We start from the raw sequence: 19,333 nt of genomic DNA on the forward strand, positions 1-19,333 counted from the left end.
ATTTCCTCTCAAAGGTAGGAAAGAAAAAGACCATTCAGAAAGGAAACTCCTTTAGGGACTGGAGTTCATGTGAACCCACATGGCAGCTCACAACTGTCTGTAACTCCAGTTCCAAGGAATCTGACACCTTCTAGCTGCTATGGGCACATATGTGGTGTACAGACGTACATGAAGGCAGAGCATCCATATACATATAAGAACAGTTCTTCAGTCTGCCTAAGACGATCCCTATAGAGACGTAGCAGTTGTCTAGGAGGAATACCCCTCATTCCCCACTGCTCTAACCCGAGTTTCTACTGCTAATGACTCATTGTATTTCCCCTTGGTGTCTGGACAGTGGGAGATGAGTTTTCTTCCCTTGAGATACAGGCTAAAATGGTAAGCATGTGTTAACTTCCTTCACAAAGCACCATTGACTAATGAGCTAAACGATGGAGAGGTCAGGGCTGAAGAGAGAATACTTTTTGTTTTGTTTTGTTTTTTTTAACAACTATTAGCTGGGCAGTGGTAACACACACCTTTGATCCCAGCACTTAGGAGGCAGAGGCAAGTGGATTTCTGAGTTTGAGGCGAGCCTGGTCTACAGAGTGAGTTCCAGGACAGTCAGGGCTACACAGAGAAACCCTGTCTCAAATAAACAAGAATCATCTATTTATTTTATGTTTATGAGTATACTGTTGCTGTCTTCAGAGATACCAGAAGAGGGCATCGGATCCCCCATTACAGATGGTTGTGAGCCATCATGTGGTTGCTGGGAATTGAACTCTGGACCTGTGGAAGAGCAGTCAGTGCTCCTAACCACTGAGCCATCTCTCTAGCCCAAGAGAGATCATTTAGTGCTCTTTCAGAAGATTGGAATTCAGTTCCCAGCATCCATGTCCAACAGCTCATGATGATCTGGTACTCCACCTCTAGGGGATCTGACGAATCTTCTGATTTCACAGGTGCATGCAAACACACACAGCTTTTTTTTTTTTAAGATTTATTTATTTTATATATGTGAGTACACTGTAGCTGTCTTCAGAGACACCTGAAGAGGGCATCAGATCCCATTACAGATGGTTGTGAGCCACCATGTGGTTGCTGGGAATTGAACTCAGGACCCCTAGAAAGGTTGTCAGTGGTTTTAACTGCTGAGCCATCTCTTCGGCCCCAGAAATCTTAAAAAAAACAAAACAAAACCCTGAGCCAGGCATGTTGATGCACACCTTGAATCCCAGCACTTGGGAGGTAGTGGGTTTGAGGTCAATCTGCTCTATAGAGTGTGTTCCAGGATAGCTAGAGCTATGCAGTGAGACCTTGTCTTATAATTAATAAAGATAATGATAATAATGATGAACCCAAAAGTTATTCTTTTATAGGCCTGGAGCCCAGAAGTGTGAAATTAGGCTATCTCTACAGGTGATTTTTTTTGTGAGACCTCTCTTTGGCTTACATCTGGCTGCCTACTCATTAGATCTGTATACAGTCTCCTGGAGGGTGTGTTCAAGTCCTAGTCTCTGACATGGACAGCAGGTGTATTAGATAAATGCCCTCTCAAGTGACTTAAGACACCATCCCACCATAAAATCACATTCTGCTATACTGAGGATTACAACTTCAGCATATGGATTGGTGGAGGGGCAATTAACAAACAGTTTAGCCCAGAACAAGGAAGGAAGATGGTGTGAGCCAAGTACTTCTTTTAAGAGTATGAAAAAGGGGGCCTAGCAAACACAGAAGTGGATGCTCACAGTCAGCTATTGGATGGATCATAGGGCCCCCAATGGAGGAGCTGGAGGAAGTATCCAGGGATCTGGGGGGATCTGCAACCCTATAGGTGGAACAACAATATGAACTAACCAGTTACTGCCCTCCCCCCCCCCCAGAGCTCGTGTCTCTAGCCACATATGTATCAGAAGATGGCCTGGTCGGCCATCAGTGGAAAGAGAGGTCCATTGGTCGTGTAGACCTTATATGCCTCAGTACAGGGGAATGCCAGGGCCAAGAGGTGGGAGTGGGTGGGTGGGGGAAGTGGGTGTGGGTGGGTGGGTGGGGCCTTTTGGGATAGCATTAGAAATGTAAATGAAATAAATACCTAATAATAATAATAAAAGAGTATAGAAAAGGAAAATGAATACTGGATGGACAACCCCCAGGTTGGGCCCAGAAGGAGGAGAAGGGTTTGAGTATGATAATTTCAAGTAGAGATAAGTGCTTTGGGGTTTGTTGGGTTGGTTGGGTTTTCTTGGAGATAAGGACTCATTCTGTAGCGCAGGATCATCCAGAACTCATTTTATAATCCAGGCTGGCTTCAAACTCATGGCAACTCATTCCTAAGTGCTGGAATTACAGATGTGGACTACTATGCCCAGTTACATTTCGTCAACTGGCCCTTTTTTCCCTCATGTGGGGATTGAATCCCGGGGTCTGTGTGTGTGTATAGGACAGTACTCTGTTCAAGTGGAAACTTCTGGTTTCTTAGGAAATCAGTTATGTCAAATGATGTTTTACTGGGGCACATAGGTAAAAGGATGCTGTGCTAAAGCAGACATGTGAAAGAATGTTTTGCTGAAGTAGACAAAGGTGAAAAATTGTTTTGCTATAGCAGACACGTAAAAGGATGTGTGATGTTTAGAAAGAATATAAATATGAACCACAGACAGTAGAGCTCAAGCATTGGTTTGCTTTGCTCCATCTCACTATTTTATGCTGATGACCCATATGTATTGGTTCGCCTTACACTGCGTCGCTGAGCTTCACTTGTGGTGACTTCATAGAGAGAAACTCGCCAAAGAACTTCCTGTAAGATTCCTGTGGCTTCTTGCCACTTCCATGGACTCAGGTAATTAGCAAGCTTTGAGGTTTCTTCTGGATTGAACTGCCCTTCCTGGTTCATATGTGGTGTCTGCTGAGTAGACTGGACTGTAGCTGCTGATTCGTGTTTAGTGTTTGCTAGTGGACTGGACTGAGAACAATGAAGATTGGAGTCACCACAAAGAACTATTTCTAAACAGGTTCATTTCCCCCACATCCTAATAACCTTTCTCTTCCACAGACTCTGGTGAGTGGTGGTCTAGAGGAAGGGTTGAACCCTCATTAAAGTAGGCTGTTAAAATATTTATGCCTCCATCCTGCCTCTGAGCTGCATTCTTAACCTTAAATTTTTCTTCCTTAAAAGATAAAGGAGAATACAGTGATCAAGAAAGCCTGGAAGGGTTGGAAGACCTGACAGGGGTGGCTGGGGAGGCTTCTCTGAGTAGACTTTGAGCCTCAGTCCAGTGGAGATCGAAGGGAGAAGCAGCAGATACAAAGGCCTAGCAACAGGAAGGTGCTTGCCAGAGTCAGGGGGACATAAACAACATCATGAACAATGGGCAGTCTGAGGCCAGGAGATCAGCAGGGGCTGGGGCACTAATCAGTGCAAGAATCTGGGGGGTCACTCCAAGATATCACTGCTTATGGGAAGACATAACAATCCTATTGAACATGGAGTGTGAGTCCCATGAATAGAGAGACAGAAAGGGAAGCTATTGATTATACAAGTGTAGCCATGGTGGCTGCGAGTTCTGGCATATGATAGAGCCACCTTTCTCCAATAGGGTCCCTGGGAAATTTCCTTGAGATGAGGATCTGGATGGCCAAGATCTTAGTTTTATTTAAGAGAGGGTCAGACTAGTTAGCCCAAACCTACTCGGCATCAATCAGGCTCTCATGTTTGTGAGTCAGCTTCCATTCCCATGACTGCTAACGCTGGCTGTTGTCAGAAATCCTTATATCAGAAGGACTTGGCCTGTGTTTCTCATCATATTTACTCTAAAAAGAACCATTTCAAGGCCAACTTCTTCATGAACTCTCTGTGACCCTTCCAGGAAATGTCCCTTCTGAGTCATAGTGTCTGAAGGCCAATTACCCTGAGGCCACTATGCTCTGAGAGGGCTAAATCACATGGAAGCCCCAAGGGTAGACCTCCGTTGGTCTGCCTTTGACTTAACTGAGTCAAACCAACCCCAAGAGCAACCAGCTAACCCTTAGGCAGCCAGAGCCTCGGGCACAAGAGTCTCCCCAGGTGGACATGTATTCCAATGCTCTCAGCTTCATCAACTGGGTGCCGTCCCCATGTGCTCTTACAGCTAATGACTCTGAGGTGTTTCTTGCAGGACTTAACCATGCACTGGACATGCTTTGCACTGCACATGGGAGGCAAACCACAAAACACCATTGGTTGCTGCCCGGAACGACATGGCACAAATTTGAGACCAGTTGTATGTGATGTTATGAACTGCAAGTCATTTTACAACTTTTCTGCCTTCACAGAAACATAATGATTTAATTATGGAAAGAAAGTCTTGTAATATTTTCCTACCCTGGTTTTTTAGCATAAAAAAATCAACTTAGTATATCTTTAAATTGTATTGTGTTAAAATGCTTGACTTTATTATCTTTATATTCCCCCCTTTTCATTTTTCACATGTGTGGTATATATCTGTGTACACATTTTTGCATGTATGTGTCCATGTATGTGTGTGTGTAGAGGCCCAAGATTGATGTTGGAAGTCATCCTTGATTGATCTTCTGCCTTACTCATTAAGGCAGGGACTTTCAGTCAAGCCCAATTTGCCAATATGACTAATAGTTCTACTTAGCTTTATGTGTCAACTTGACACAGTCTAGAGTCATTTGAAGGATTGCTCACACCAGAGGGGCCTGTGAGCGTGTCTGTGTGCGACTGTCTTCATTGTTAATCGATGCGGGAGGGCTTAGCCTATGGTGGATGGCAGCTGGTCAGGTAGCCCTGGGCTGTATAAGAGAGCTAGCTAAGCATGAGCCAAAATTACCAGTTAGTAGAGTTCTTCCAAGGTTTCTGGGTCAAGTCCCCATTTGAGTTCCTGCTCTGACTTCTCTCAGTGATGGGTCTTGAGCTAGAAATAAAAGCCAAATAAATCTTCTCCTTCCTCAATTGCTTTGATCAGGGTGGATTAACATAAGGAAGAAACTAGAGCCGCGGATTTGCTAGCCAGCTATCTCTTCCAAGGCTGGAGTCATAGATATGTTGTCATGGCTCCCTGGTATTTATGTGGGTTTCTGACGATATAAATTCAGGTTGTCTTGCCTGGTGCTAAGACCTGGGTGAACCATCTCCTCAGCCTTGGAATTTTTATTTTAAGACTTGCTTGAATTACTAACTTGAGTTTTGTTTTTTTAAAGTATTAAATAAAATCTGACTTGGGGTTAGAATAGCACTGCCAATAGTTTCTGAAATGGCCCTAAATATACTCATCCGTCATCCTGTACTATGTATTTGCATGCAGTGGAGCTCTCAGTGTTGATGCTTACAAAATTAAAATAGCAGTCAACTCTGGAAAACACTGAAGATGCTTTATTTTATTTTATTTTTTTGCAATATTGGATTCTTAGCACATCCATCTCATTACTATGCAAACTTGCCTTAATTTGTAATAGATGGTAAATTACATGGACATCAAGTAGTTGCTTTAAAATGTTTCTTTATGATTTGTTAGTATATGTTTGATTTGTATGTCAATTTTGTAAACTTCTATGTCCTTGTTAGGGTGACTACTGCTACAATGAAAGATCATAACCAAAAACATGAGGAGGAAGTGTTTATTCAGCTTATACCTCCACAGAGTAATTCATCACTGAAGGAAGCCACGACAGGAATTCAGGCAGGGCAGAGACCTGGAGGCAGGAGCTGATGCAGAAGCCATAGAGGGGTGCTTCGTATTGGCTTGCTCCTCATGGCTTGCTCAGCCTGCTTTCTTATAGAACTCAGGACCACCAGCCCAGGGATGGCACCACGCACAATGGGCTGGTAATCAATCACTAAGAAGATGCCATATAGGCTTGCCTACAGACTGATCTAATGGAAGCTTTTTGTTTACTTTTTGAGACAGGGTTTCTCTGTGTAGCCCTGACTGACCTGGCACTTGTTCTGTAGACCAGGCTGGCCTTGAACTCATAGAGACAAAGCTTGCATAGTCTATCTCCCCCCTCCCCCTTCCTTTGTTAGCATCATTGGTTTTTATATCAGACAAGAGGTCTTTCTTTGATGCATATGGACTCAGTGTGATCACACAGGCCTGGATTTACATCTTGATTGGTGCCTGCAAGAGATTCTGAGCTATTATCCCAAACACCTTGGATGTGTGATCCAACTGTCACCACGTATGATCTATGTCTACAGCATTTGCGTTGCATGCATGATATGCAGTATTTACATATAGCACACATACATTTACAGAATGCTCACAGCCCTCCTTTTCTGTTTTAATTTTACTTATTTATAGAAAGCTTGGTTTCAGTTTATTGGAATAGTCAAAGCTGAAGCAGATTTACTGAAAGGTAATATATTCTGACACCTTTTTTTTTTGGTAATTGTTATTCTTGGTTTTGTTTTGTTTTTTGTTGTTTTTTGTTTTGTTTTGTTTTGTTTTGTTTTGTTTTGTTTTGTTTTGTTTTGTTTTGTTTGACAGAGTCTCATATGTGGTCCAGGCTAACCTAGCACTCACTTATACAAGCCAGGGTGGCCTTGAACTTGTGACATTCCTTCTAGCTTCCCAGGAGCTGGGATTAAAGGTGCGAGCCACCTTGTATGGCTTTTAATTTTTGCGGCCCCCATCCCTCTTTGATCACATACTTTTCTTGTCTTCACATGCATTGTAATCCCCTCTGCTAATTATAAGCTTCAGTAGGTCAGAATCCAGTGGTCTCATCATCCATTGCATCTTCAGTGAACGGAACAGGACCTTGGTGGATATGCAGGCTCTCTGTGTAGATTCTAGACGACTGATGACACTTGGCAATGTTCTTATGAACAAATCAGAGTCAGAGGGTTCATCTTCCTAGCCCTGCAGGGAGGGCTTGGCAAAGCCGGGACAGTGGCTGATGGAAAGCTACACATTCCAGTGTGACCTCAGACTATAAACCTGTCAGGTTGACTGTGATGACCCAGGGATGGCATTTTGGGATTTGGCATAGTTTCCTTTTTTGTTTGCTACTGTTGGACATGTTACAATTTTAAAATAAAGTGAGTTTTTAAAAAAAATCTCATCCAAACTTCTACTTAATTTTCCATTGCTCAACAGCTCATGATCTGGCTGGCTGCTCCTGTCTTCCTGGTGGCTGCTGACTGCTATTCAGAGGTCCAAGACAGACAGATGGGCTGGCTGTAGGACAGCCCTCCACTCAAGCCTGCCTTTGCTTCCAAAGCAGGGTCTGCTCAGTGAGCACATGTGAAAACAGTGTTCTGGGACCCACCTTAGTTCAGAAACAGGGCCTTCCATGCATTGCCTTTTGTGGGGGAGGGATGGAAGGTTGACTATGTCTTGCAGAGGAAACGTTGGCACCTAAGACATGAAGTCAGAAATATGCTACACACTGATGTGTAACAGTTTCAGTGGCAAAGGACTGAGTATGCCCTAGCTGTCAACCCCAAGGGACTATGAATAAACCATGGGAAATTCTCACAGTAGAGAACTGACACGGGATATGGCTATGCAGAGGGATAGCCAATGTTATTTTTAATAAAAGATCAAAGGATGCCTTGAATATCATGCTATCATCTATCATTACATTATATTATTCTACTTTAAATTTTATTCATATTAATATTAATAATATAGTTGTTTTATTTTGTGTATATGTGTGTTGTATCTATATGTCTGTGTACCACAGAAAAGGGTGCTGGATCTCCTGGAACTGTAGTATAGACAGTTGTGAGCCACCATGTGGGTGTTGCTGGAAATCTAACCCAGGTTCTCCTTAAAGCAGTCAGTGCTCAAAATTATGGAGCCATCTCTCCAGCCCCACTATATTAAGTAGAAAGATAAAAGGAAAAAGAATGGCTTTTAAGAGGGAGAGAGATAGGGCCCCAGTGGGCACTGGGCACACACATATTAAATTTAATTAAATTAAAAAACAAACACGGGTATGCTGTGGCACACACCACCCCCTCACAAGCAAACAAGTAAGTGAAGAATATTTTTAAAATTTTAGCAAAATGAATTACAACTGTTCTGACTGTAGTCTGAGCCACAGCCACAAAGAGTTATTTTAAGTGGTCTGAAAAGGCAAACAGACGACAGCACACTCTGTGCTTGATGACAACAAACTTAAGGACAAAAGAAACAACAAACAAACAAAAACAAACCATGAAAGAATGATTGTAACTAGCAGGATTGGTGATGTTTTTCCGAGAAATATTTTCCAAGATGTAAAATTAATATTGTTTTAAGAGAGAGTCTCACTCTGTATCCATGGCTAGCCAAGAACTTGCTGTGTACACCAGGATGGCCTCAAACTCATAGGAATCTGCCTGCCATTGCCTCCTGAGTGCTGGGACTACACCCGACCTAAGTAACATTTTTTTAAAAAGTGTTTTACATTTAGTGTGTGTGTGTGTGTGTGTGTGTGTGTGTGTGTGTGGTGTGTGCAGCCTGCATGCAAGTGTGTGAACAACATGTATGCCTGGTGCCTGAGGAATTAGAAGAGGGAAGTGGATCCCTTGGAACTAGAATTGCAGAAGTTCCAAGCTGCTTTGCGGGTCCTAGGAACTGAGCCCAGGTCCTCTGCAAAAGCAACAAGTGTTCCTAACTGCTGAGCCGTATCTCCAGCCTCAAATAAAATGAAAAAAAAAATGTTTTTAAAGACACAGATACTGTGTGACTTCCATTTAGGTACCCATCACTACCAATAAAGTGTCTTCAGAATAAAGCCAATCCAAATCTCATTAAATCTCTGAATAGATCCACAGTCATATATGAGAGAAAGAAGACAGAGGAGCACATCAAAAGTTATATAGAAAACCCAGAGTGTGAGAAATTCTACAAGACTAGACAATCCAAAGCCAGTCAGTGATGGCTCACTCCTTTAAATTCAGAACTCAGGAGACAGAGGCACATGAGTTTGAGGCCAGCCTGGTCTACAGAGCTACAGGGACAACCAGGGAAACACTGAAACACTGTCTCAAAAAAACCAAAATCCAATATTCTACCCTCTAATAAACCTTGAGGTCATCTGATATATGCTGAAATGTGAAGATCCCTGCTACATATTAAAACTTATCCCATAGATTATACCACATGGACCTAATTCAAGCAAAGAAAAAAACTCCCTCAGATAAATTTAAACAATGATTTTATGGCTGGAGGTAGTGAGGGATTGTCATTAAAGTTCTGTGTTTTAATTATATTATTTACTTGTTTATTTATTCATATGTGTATTACATGGATGAGAGTGTACCACAGCACACATGTGGAGGCCAGGGGACAAGCGTGGGCGTTGATTCTCTTCCTCCAACCATGTAGTTCTTGGAGATTGAAGTCAAGTTGTTTGTCTCAGTAACCATCACTCACCCGCTGAGCCATCCCGCAGGCCCTGCTGGTAAAGTTCTAGATAATACTGAATGTGGATAATGTTAAGGTCATGCCTTAGAGAAGTGCTTTAGAAACCTGTGATAAAATACAGATGGAATGATATCATGTCTAGGACCTCCTTCAAAGTCCTCATGTGGTGAGTGGGAGTAGGTGACTGGCAGGTGTTGATGGTTGGAGCTGATGATGACGCAAAGGGTTCCAGTTCGTACATTTGCAGTACTTGGATCCATGTTACCCAGAAAGATGTGTAAACTAATACATGTTGACAACTTGTCAGATTGACTTAACATAGACTGAAGCCTTAAGAAGATCCAGCAGTGGCATAGGGGAAGGCAAACACAGCATTGCCGTGGTTTGGATCCAGAACATCTCCCTCAAAGCCCATGTATTTGGAAGCACTGGGGAGCAGCAGGGCCTAATGGGAGATCTTTGGACTTTGAGGGTGTATCCTTGAAGCTGATTATGTCTTCTGGGCTCTTTACTCCCAGCCACGAGGTGAGCCGACTATACTGTGCTTCTTGCCAATCACTCAACACAACCCTAAAATAAGAGAGCCGGTGGATCATGGGCTGTTAGCTGTGAGAATAAAACAAACCTTTTCTCTTCATGAGTGGATGGATGGTCACAGCTATTCTGCTAGCACAGTAGAGAGACCAGGAGGAAGGTCCTAAGTACAGTCCGCATGAATCTGAAGCAATCAGGAACTCCTACTTTGGTACCATAGGGACTGGAGCTGAGTGATTTGCTAAGTGGGAGGCAGCTTTAATGTTGAAAGATCTTGGTGGAGAGAACTACTACTTACCATAGAGCCTGTTTGACACCAGCATCACTGTCATAGGCCATATTACCCTCCAGAACAGTGGTTCTCAACCTTCCCAATGCTGTGAGCCTTTAATACAGTTCCTCATGCTGTGGTGACCCCACCCCAACCATTAAATTATTTTCATTGCTACTTGATGACTGTAATTTTGCTACTATTATGAATCATAATGTAAATATCTGTGTTTTTCGATGGTCTTAGGTGATCCCGATGACATGGTCATTCAATCACCACAAAGGAGTATGGACATACAGGCTGAGAACTGCTGATCTAGAAACACAAGGTTCTGGACATTGTTTTAATGAGTCATGTAACAACCTGGAAAAGCAGATCCTCAGGCCCTTGTTGTTGTTAGAAACTGCAGCTGAAGCCATGGGAGGACCCCCCCCCCCGTCTTTGTCTCACAAAAGAAGCCATGTACAAACTCTCAAACTGGCTATATAGCAGAGAAACGTACAACTGCACCCAGTTTTATGCAGTGCAAGGAAATGACCTTGGGGCTTTATGCATGCTGGGCAATAACTCTTCTACTAAGCTACAGCTCTAGTCCTCTTCTTGTCTTATTTTGTTGGAAACAGTCTTACTACGTCATCCATACTGCCCTCGAACTCAGTCAGCCTGTCCCATCCTCTAGAAATAATTTGTAAGATAAAATGTGTATGAAGCGATGCTCCCCATAGATGATCATGTATTTGGACATCGAAACTCCTCTCCACTCACCCCATCCAGCTTTTAAGTTTTAACTGGGATGGTCCCAACAAGCTCTCAGTGCTCAACGGAGTGTTCCTGATTCATTCACGTGGAAGATATCAACTCTTCTTTAGTTCTTTCAACTAAAGAAGAAACCATGGAATGAAAGACAATTTGAATATTCTCCTAAACATCCCATGGCCAGATGCCATCCTTACCGGTCTCCCATGTGACCAATCCATATTGAAACTATTGGAGCAATCTTACACATCACCTCTCTTACTCTCTCCATCCTCCACGTCCAACCTGGGCAGCAAGAGGACTATCCCTTCCTAGAAGGTGCTCTCACACTCAGGGAGAAGTCAGATGGGCAGAGAATACAGACTCCGTTTCCACAGCCATAAAACCAGGTCATGTTTTTGAGACATGTTTTCTCTCAAGTGAAGAAACTCCGACAAAAATCCACGATTTAATGTTGACACCTTGGTCTAGAAGGATCCACTCGGGGTTGCTAGACTTCCCTACAGCTTGCTGATGAAAAGGTTGGCTGGAATGTCACAGGGTAAAGTACCCTGGTAGGTAGCTCACAGGGCCATTAGAGCATCTACAGAGCTAGAACAGGCTCAGCCAGAAAAGGCTTGGCAGCCTCAATGCAGAACCGTTGGCTATCGTCTCAAGTACACACCATGAGCTTCTCCCCCACCTCAGCTGGCTCAAACTCACATGGTCACTCACATAGTATTTTGAAATTCTGTGCTGTCTCCTAACGGGGTAGGAGTGGGGCTTAAAGCAGAAAAACAAAAACAAAAACAAAAAACAAAAAACAAGTAGTGTGATGGTAGAAACAGCATTTGTTTGTGGCTTCCCTTCTGTGGCAGCCCCTGGGTCAGAACACAGCATTGCTCTAGAAGCCTGAGTGAACAAACAGAGTAGGTGGGAACATGACCAAGAAAAGAATGACCACCACAGCTCTTGCCCACAGTGTGTCCTTGGGGAAGTGAAATCAGCCCAGATCTCAAACCCCAGCCTCCAGAATGCCATGGCATCCTCAGAAGTCGTAGCGAGAAACAAAGATGGTGACCTTGGATAAATGGTTGGCCTGGAAGGAGCGCTCCAGGTATTCTGACATGTCGACGTCAACCTCCAGAGTCTGAGGCCCCTCCAGGGTCTGTGTAAGGATGAGCTCGCCTGTCTGCCGGTCTGAGCGCTGCATTACAAAGTGGCCACGGCTGTTCCCACCCACGATCCCAAAGCGCAGGCTGTTGGGCCCAGGATGGCCAGGAATTGAGGCTGTGGCCATGCGGAAGAGCGTGATGGGTGTCTTCAACTTGGAAGGGAGAGAGAGGTAATGGAAGGAGATGGTCTTGGGCAGGTGGCGGCATGGCCTGCTGTCCATGGGACAAGGGTTTCGCTCGCACTGGCTGGAGCAGAGGCAAATGGAGAGAGTTAGACGTGGGAAAACTCAAGAGGGGCTGCCCTCCCTATTCTCTAAAGAGGCCACGCTCCCATAGACGCTAGTATCTCTTTTGGAGAACAAAATGTCTGTATTTCATGTGAGTTGATAGTTATAGGGGAAATGAGAGCCCAGAGACACATCTCTGTCTTTCATATTTCCTGTATATGATGTGATTATCTCCCCACCCCCATGAACCTATCAGAAGAATCTAGCCCAGCCACACTGAGTAAGTGCCACGCTCGCCCAGCTGAGCAGCCCTGGATATACTCACAAGGGAGATGTCTTCACGTAGCTTATATTGCCACTGCCCTCAGGACACTCAGGGTTGACACACTGGAAGCCTCCTCCAGTGTTGATGCATGTGGTCCCCCGGGGACACATGTGCTGTGGGCCTGCACACTCATCAATATCTGTATTGCGGGAGATACAACGAAGGCTGTGAATCTTCCTCACTTTGCTGATAATGGTGCCTATTAGCACCATGACAAGAGAGAGATAAATTTCAGTCCTGTGTTCCAGGAGCCACACGGATTTGTAGCACTGAGGTAGAACCTGAGCCAGGTGCTTTTTTTCTTTTTCTTTTTTTTACCTACAACCCACCCTCCAGTTCACCCCTGGAAGATTGACTGGTCTGGACTATTTACCCAGGCTCCCAGGCCCTCTTGTTTGCAGGACTCTGGCATTTACTAGAGTTTGGCAAATAGAGCAGTGGTCTCTCTTTTTAGCTTGGGTGCAGTTCAGTGGGTAAATGAACCCTTCCAGTCACAACTAGTCAGGCCTTTATGAGCCGTAAGCCTGGTGGCTCTGCTTCTCTGGTGTCCTCAAACAGCCACCACACATGGTCATGGCGGCAGAGCCTGGCCATGCTGAGGTTACAGAGCCTGTAAGGTAACTTTCCCATCAGAGGACGCCAGATCGTGGACACACAGGGCCATGAAACCTCCTAGGTTCCTTCAGATTCTAATAAAGTGGAGTCTGGCTAGCTCCTTGGTCTGTAGGTTCAGGTCTGGCTGAAGGCATTGCTGAATAATAGGAAGTGATGTTGCCCAGAACTGTCACTCACATGAGGTCAGAAGGCACTGAGTGATCAACCAACCTATTTGTGTAGAATATGTAGCCTGACCTTTGGAAGACCTGTTTGTTGATTTCCTTTTTAGGATCAAATGTGTCCCCAGATCTTTGATTCTCTTAACCTCATCATTCTTGAATAGGGAACGGGGATGAGAACAGGGGTCACAGCAGCAGCAGGTGACCAGGTGTGGAGGGTGACCTCTAGCCTCATGGTCACCTGCCTCTACCTAGTCTCACTCACCCTCACAGCTCTTCCCATCAGCCAGGATCCGGTATCCACTCGGGCAGGTACATCGGTAGGAGCCAGGGGTGTTCACACAGGCATGCATGCAGAGCCGGGGGCGTCCTTCCTGCCCATAGATCTCACATTCATTCACATCTGGGGACAAAAGTGCCCATGATTCCAGGAGGCTACACAGCCTCCGTCAACCAGACTCATTGGCAGCTGTGACTGAGTGGCTGGACACAGCAATGAGCAGAGGACCTCTCTCCCCAGTCTAGGACCAAGAGGGCTAAAAGGAGGAGCTGATATGGAAAACCCCAGAGGGGCTTCTCGGTGTAAATGGGGAAACTCTACAAAGGTTAGCGAGTCCGGCACCCGGCTCAGAGGCTAGAACCAGATTCAGGCCCCCATCTTAGCTCTCCTCATCTTCAGCAATGGAGAAACAGTGAGAGAGCCCTGCAGCCTGTGGGGCGCTGCAGACCTGTGATCTCAGCACTTCAGAGGCCGAAGCAGGGATCTCCCCCTGAGGCCAGCCTGGTCTGTATATTGAGATGCCTCTTTAAAAGGGGGTGGGGAGTGTTTTTATTTCTGGTGCTGTGAAATGAACTTCTTAGCACCAACTGGCCAGATGTCAGGATGGAGCTGCTCTGTAGTCAGCTACACTGAGAGAAGGAGACCAGGGGATGAATCTTAGGCTGTGCCCATATCCATGGCCCTGGCTGCCATAAATGATCTGAGCCCCTCTCTTGCCACCAGCTCATAGGGTTTTTGCCAGAGGTATGGTGTGTGTGTGTGTGCACATGACAGGGCAAAAGGCTCCTCTTGGGCATAGTAGCTCCAAGCTATGTCAGAAGACAAGCCTGTCACCCTGGATGCTTTCTTCTCTCCCTGCCCCATGAGTAGCAGACGATGACCTTGAGTTCCTGATCCTCCTGTCTTCATCTCCCAAGTGGTGTTGGGATTACATCCGTATCTCTCCAGGTTTAAACGATGATGGGATTGGACTAATGTGCAAGTTAGAGACTGGATGCATACCCCCAACACTCCATCTGTTGTCTATAACGTCTCAGAGAAGGCCCTGGTGCACCTTAAGAGCCCAACTGTAGGAAGATAAGATGGTCGAAAAGATACTTTTTTCTCCAGAACACCTCTGAAGTCTACCTGTTCATTTCGATCATCCAGGTAACCCTTACCTAAAAGGCAAATCACAGGTCTCACTGAGACCACGCCCAGAAAGGCCCTTTTGTCCCAACCTCGCGCTCTGTTCCAGGACTGGGTCTCCTCCCACGGGTGTAGTCCCGCTCCCCCTTGCCCGAACCTACCCTGGCAGACGCTGTGGCCGCCCGTGGTACCGCTCAGGTGGAATCCCGCCTCGCAGCTGCAGTGCTGTTCCCGCTCCACCTGCGCGCAGCGGGGTGCGCGGCTAAAGGCGGGGTCACCGGCCTCGCCGCCGTCGGGGGCCGCTGCGGGAAGAAGACAGGCTCGCCTCAGCACCCGACCCCTGGTACCTGCCATACGCCCCACAACCCGCGAAACCCTATCTCCCAGGGCGTACTCTACAGCAGGGAAGGAATGTCAAGTGATTAACGTAAACCCAGTGACTGCGACCCGGACCGGATCCATGAGATTGGAATGTAAAGGCAGAACAGCCAGGCATACTGCAGTGTCAAGTCTGAGGTTCTTTTTTTTTTTTTTTTTTTTTTTTGGCTTTTCGAGACAGGGTTTCTCTGTGTAGCCCTGGCTGTCCTGGAACTCACTTTGTAGACCAGGCTGGCCTCGAACTCAGAAATCTGCCTCCCTGGGATTAAAGGTGTGCGCCACCACGCCCGGCTTTCCAAGATTTTTTTTTTTTTTTTTTGGAGAATCTTGTACAATGCCCATAATGCAGTGAGCATTAGAGTTTAAAACTCTGAGCCTCCACTTTTTCGATTCGGGATGCGCGCGTGTGTGTATACAAGCTTCAATGTCTTCAAGGTAGTTGCTATTACAGTTTTTACATCTTTCCAAAACCAGAAATTAGTTTCCCAATCACAGTAAAAATAAGGTAAATGGATTAAAAGCAAACAAACAAAATCATGATCTTGGCTATCCTGGAACTCACTGTGTAGACCAGACAACCAGATGGGCCTCCACTTTACTTTGTTCTGAGTGCTGGGATTAAAGAATTTTTTTATTATTTATTTATTTATTTTTATTTTTTTATGAGACAGGGTTTCTGTGTGTAGCCTTGAGCTGACCTGGAACTCACTCTGTAGACCAGGCTGGCCTGGAACTTGGGGATCCACCTGCCTCTGCCTCTGGAGTGCTGGGTTTAAAGGGGTACACCACCACAGCCTGGTGTGTTTTTAAAAAGGTTTTGTGTGTGCTTGAATATATGTATGTATGTATGTATGTATGTATGTATGTATGTATGTATGTGTATAGCCTGTGGTGCCTGATGCCCTTGGAGGCCAGGAGAGGATTTCTTTGTCTCCCTGGACCTGGAGAGTTAAAAGTGACCTTGAGCCACCTTGTGGTTGCTGGGAACCCTTGCCTACCTCTGCAAGAACAGTAAGGGCTCTTAACCTCTGAGCATCTCTCCAGCTCTGGTTAATGGAATTAAAAAAAAAAAAAAGAAGAATTCTTGTAGTCATTCTCAAGGCCAAGGCAGGATCACATGAATCCAATTCAAAGCCAGCCTCAGTCTTAAAATAATAATAGTGGGAGCTGGAGAGGTGGCTCAGTGTTTAAGAGCCAGAACTACTGTTTCAGAGGACTTGAGTTTGAGTCTCAGCACCAACATCCAGATGCTCATAAATGCCTATAACTCCACTTCCAGGGGATCAGAAGCCCCCTTGTGGCTTCCATGGGTACTGCAGTCAAGTGCACAAATACACACACACACACACACACACACACACACACACACACACACACACACAATTAGAAAAAAATATTGGAAGAGGCTTACAGGATACTGGGAGAGAGGCATTATCCAGCTCATGGGGGAAAAGGTTTTAGGTAAGCCTGCTGGGACATTTCTTAGTGCGTACCTGTCCACTCCTTACCTTCCATTCCTAGAGAAGACTCCAGTCTTGGGTATACTTCATAAAATGATCCCAGGATCCAAGGAGCAATGACCCAAAGGTCCCACAGCAGAAGATCCCCAACAAGGGACATTTAGTGGCCACCAGTAGGGCACCACTGAGGTGCAAGGGGATCTTTTTTTTCTGCTCTTCTTTGTAAACAGAGGCAGGGGGCTTCCAGGAAAGCCCTGCCTCCGTACTGTTTCAATAAAAGGTAACTCCAGACAGCAGAGCTGTAGGGAGCCTTTGGGGGCAGTTTCCTTGTGAGAAAGGATTTGGCAAGCCAGTCCCACTTTGTCAAGACACAGTGAACAGCAAGATTGCGGGTGCACTATTTAGGCCTGACCTGGGGCTGACTGCTACCGAGGCTGTAAAGAGGGTTTGTTGTATTTTATTTGGGGCAGGGTCTCTTGTGTTCCTGGCTGGGGCTCAGACTCTGCTGTGAAGCCAAGGATGCCCTTAAATATCCGATTCTCCTTCCCAGCTGCTGGGATCACCGATGCCCAACATTATGATGTAATGCTAGAAACCAAGTGCACAGCTTCCTACATGGGAGGCAAAGCACCTACAAAGTGAGCTACATCTCCAGCCCCAAGTGCGTGTCAGCTCTTACGCCCTGGATCTTACACTGTCCACCAACGCCCTTCCCTCACAAGGAGTCTACCCAGAAATAAAGATAGCCAGGCATCATTAGGGTTGAATTTCTTGGCCAGAGAATAGTGGGAAGCCCCCAACCCACCCTTCATAAGTTTCTTATCGCAGGGTTTTCTTGCCACGTGCTGGGGCTCACTAATCAAATGTCTGTTCATTCATATCTTAAAACACCTCGGACTGCTGACTTTGCAGGGTGCAATGGGAACATTGGAAGGAAAAATGATTCTCCTGGCAGACGAAGCACTAACCAGACAAAGGTACCCCAGTACATCTTCCCTGGCCTTTCCCCTAATCTGCAGAAGGTTAAGTTGGAGTCTGTCTCTCCAAAATAAGGTTCAAAACTCTGATTATATATATAAAAAAAAGAGCTTTAGGGTCCTAGAGGGACCAGCCTGTGGGCAGGAACCAGAGAGGAAACGCTTGAGCCTATGAGAGGCACAGAGTTCCCGCCACATCTGCCTTTGGTGATTATGACCAGTATCCTCACCAACCCCAAGGGAGCATCCCCAACAAGTCCCACAGTAGCTACATACCAGCCTGGGTCTGATGCTGACAGCGGTTCCCAGTTTTTCCTGGAGGACAGATGCATCTGTAGTGGTTGATGCCTTCCACACACGTCCCTCCATTGTGACAAGGCTGGCTGGAGCATTCACTGATATCTAGGAAAGGATGCCAACGCATGGTTGTAGATTCTAGTGCTAAATCAAACAAAAACTAACAACAAGGTTTTCCTTACATTGTAGGGCCACTCCGGCTTCCTGTCTGGCTTGGTTCTAGTTTGGTTGTGAGACAAGGTCTCATTATGATGCTCAGGTTGGCACCCTAGTTTGGGATCCTCCTGCCTCAGCCTCCTGGGTATAGACACGTACCACTGCACCATCACCACCCCAGTTTTCTATTTTCCCACTTCCCACCGTCTCTACCTGTGGGATCTTCAAGGGGACCGATGGGCCGACACACAAGCCATTGCTTTTCTAGTATCTGCCTCACACTGTGTCCATCCAGGCTCTGTGTGCAGAAACTAGCAGTAGACCACCATGCTCCATGAATAAAGATGATGCTATAATTTATATGCACAGTTGTGGCCAGGTGTTGGCATCTGCCTGTGAGTGCAGCCCTCCTACTCTTCATCTCTTCCAAGGTGGACCCCAGGCTGGCCTTGAACTCCCTCTCCGTACAGACAAAGACGACATTGAATTTAGGACCTTCCTGCTTTCACCTCCCGAGGTCTAGGATTAACAGGTGTGTATCGCTATGTCAGCTTTTCTTCCATGGAGAGCTGGAACCCAGAGCCTCAGGCATGCTAAGCTTATTTTACCAACTGAGCCAGGTCCCTGGCCTTGGATCATCTTTTAAACAGGCGGTAAATTCCAAGAAATTAAAAGGGAGAGAAAGGATGGCCCACTGGAATATTCAGAGATGGGGAAAAGTAATTCTCCAAGTTTATACTCAGCTCCCCTGGGCTCCGTCAATAGGGGATCTATTGGGAGTTCCATGATGCTGTTAGAGGGACGAGTTCCCAGGTGCACACCCAGTTTTCTGTGGAGAGGAGAGAAGATGTGTGCGTGTGTGTGTGTGTGTGTGTGTGTGTGTGTGTGTGTGTGTGTGTGAGAGAGAGAGAGAGAGAGAGAGAGAGAGAGAGAGAGAGAGAGAGAGAGAGAATGTTATAAAGCTCAGTAGATTTTTCTCAGCACTGGGTAGCTCGGCAGGTGAGCACTTGAAGCCCCGGGTTCAAATCCTCAGTACTGACCCCACAAGGAAACCATTGACTTGAGTTTTGGCTTTTCTCTGTTTGGCTCATGGATGTTTTGTTTGTCCATTTGTTCCTCATTTATGATTTTCGTGTTTGTCCCCTCCCTACAACAAGTATTTATAAGATGTCTCACTTTGGAAAAGATAATTTTGTAAAACCTTCACTGTTGCGAGTGCCCCAGGCTCCATTTAAACTCCTGTATACACAGGCCATTCCCACCCAGGAGG

The 19,333-nt window shown here is 45.7% G+C and overlaps 1 protein-coding gene across 1 annotated transcript in view; it reads right to left on the bottom strand.

Moving 5' to 3' along the window:
- Positions 1 to 11,077: 11,077 nt before the first annotated feature.
- Positions 11,078 to 19,333, bottom strand: part of Fbln7 (fibulin 7) — a 32,169-nt gene continuing 23,913 nt past the window's right edge. The window contains exons 4-8 of the mRNA XM_021156440.2: positions 17,887 to 18,012; positions 14,957 to 15,097; positions 13,653 to 13,790; positions 12,612 to 12,750; positions 11,078 to 12,305 (exon numbers count right to left, since the gene is read on the bottom strand). Coding sequence (XP_021012099.1) covers positions 11,933 to 12,305; positions 12,612 to 12,750; positions 13,653 to 13,790; positions 14,957 to 15,097; positions 17,887 to 18,012 — 917 coding nt within the window. The 3' untranslated portion in view covers positions 11,078 to 11,932. The remainder of the gene's footprint in view (positions 12,306 to 12,611; positions 12,751 to 13,652; positions 13,791 to 14,956; positions 15,098 to 17,886; positions 18,013 to 19,333) is intronic.

The sequence above is a fragment of the Mus caroli genome, unplaced genomic scaffold (assembly GCF_978045245.1).
Source record: "Mus caroli unplaced genomic scaffold, Mus_caroli_1 scaffold_2, whole genome shotgun sequence".
NCBI lineage: Eukaryota > Metazoa > Chordata > Mammalia > Rodentia > Muridae > Mus > Mus caroli.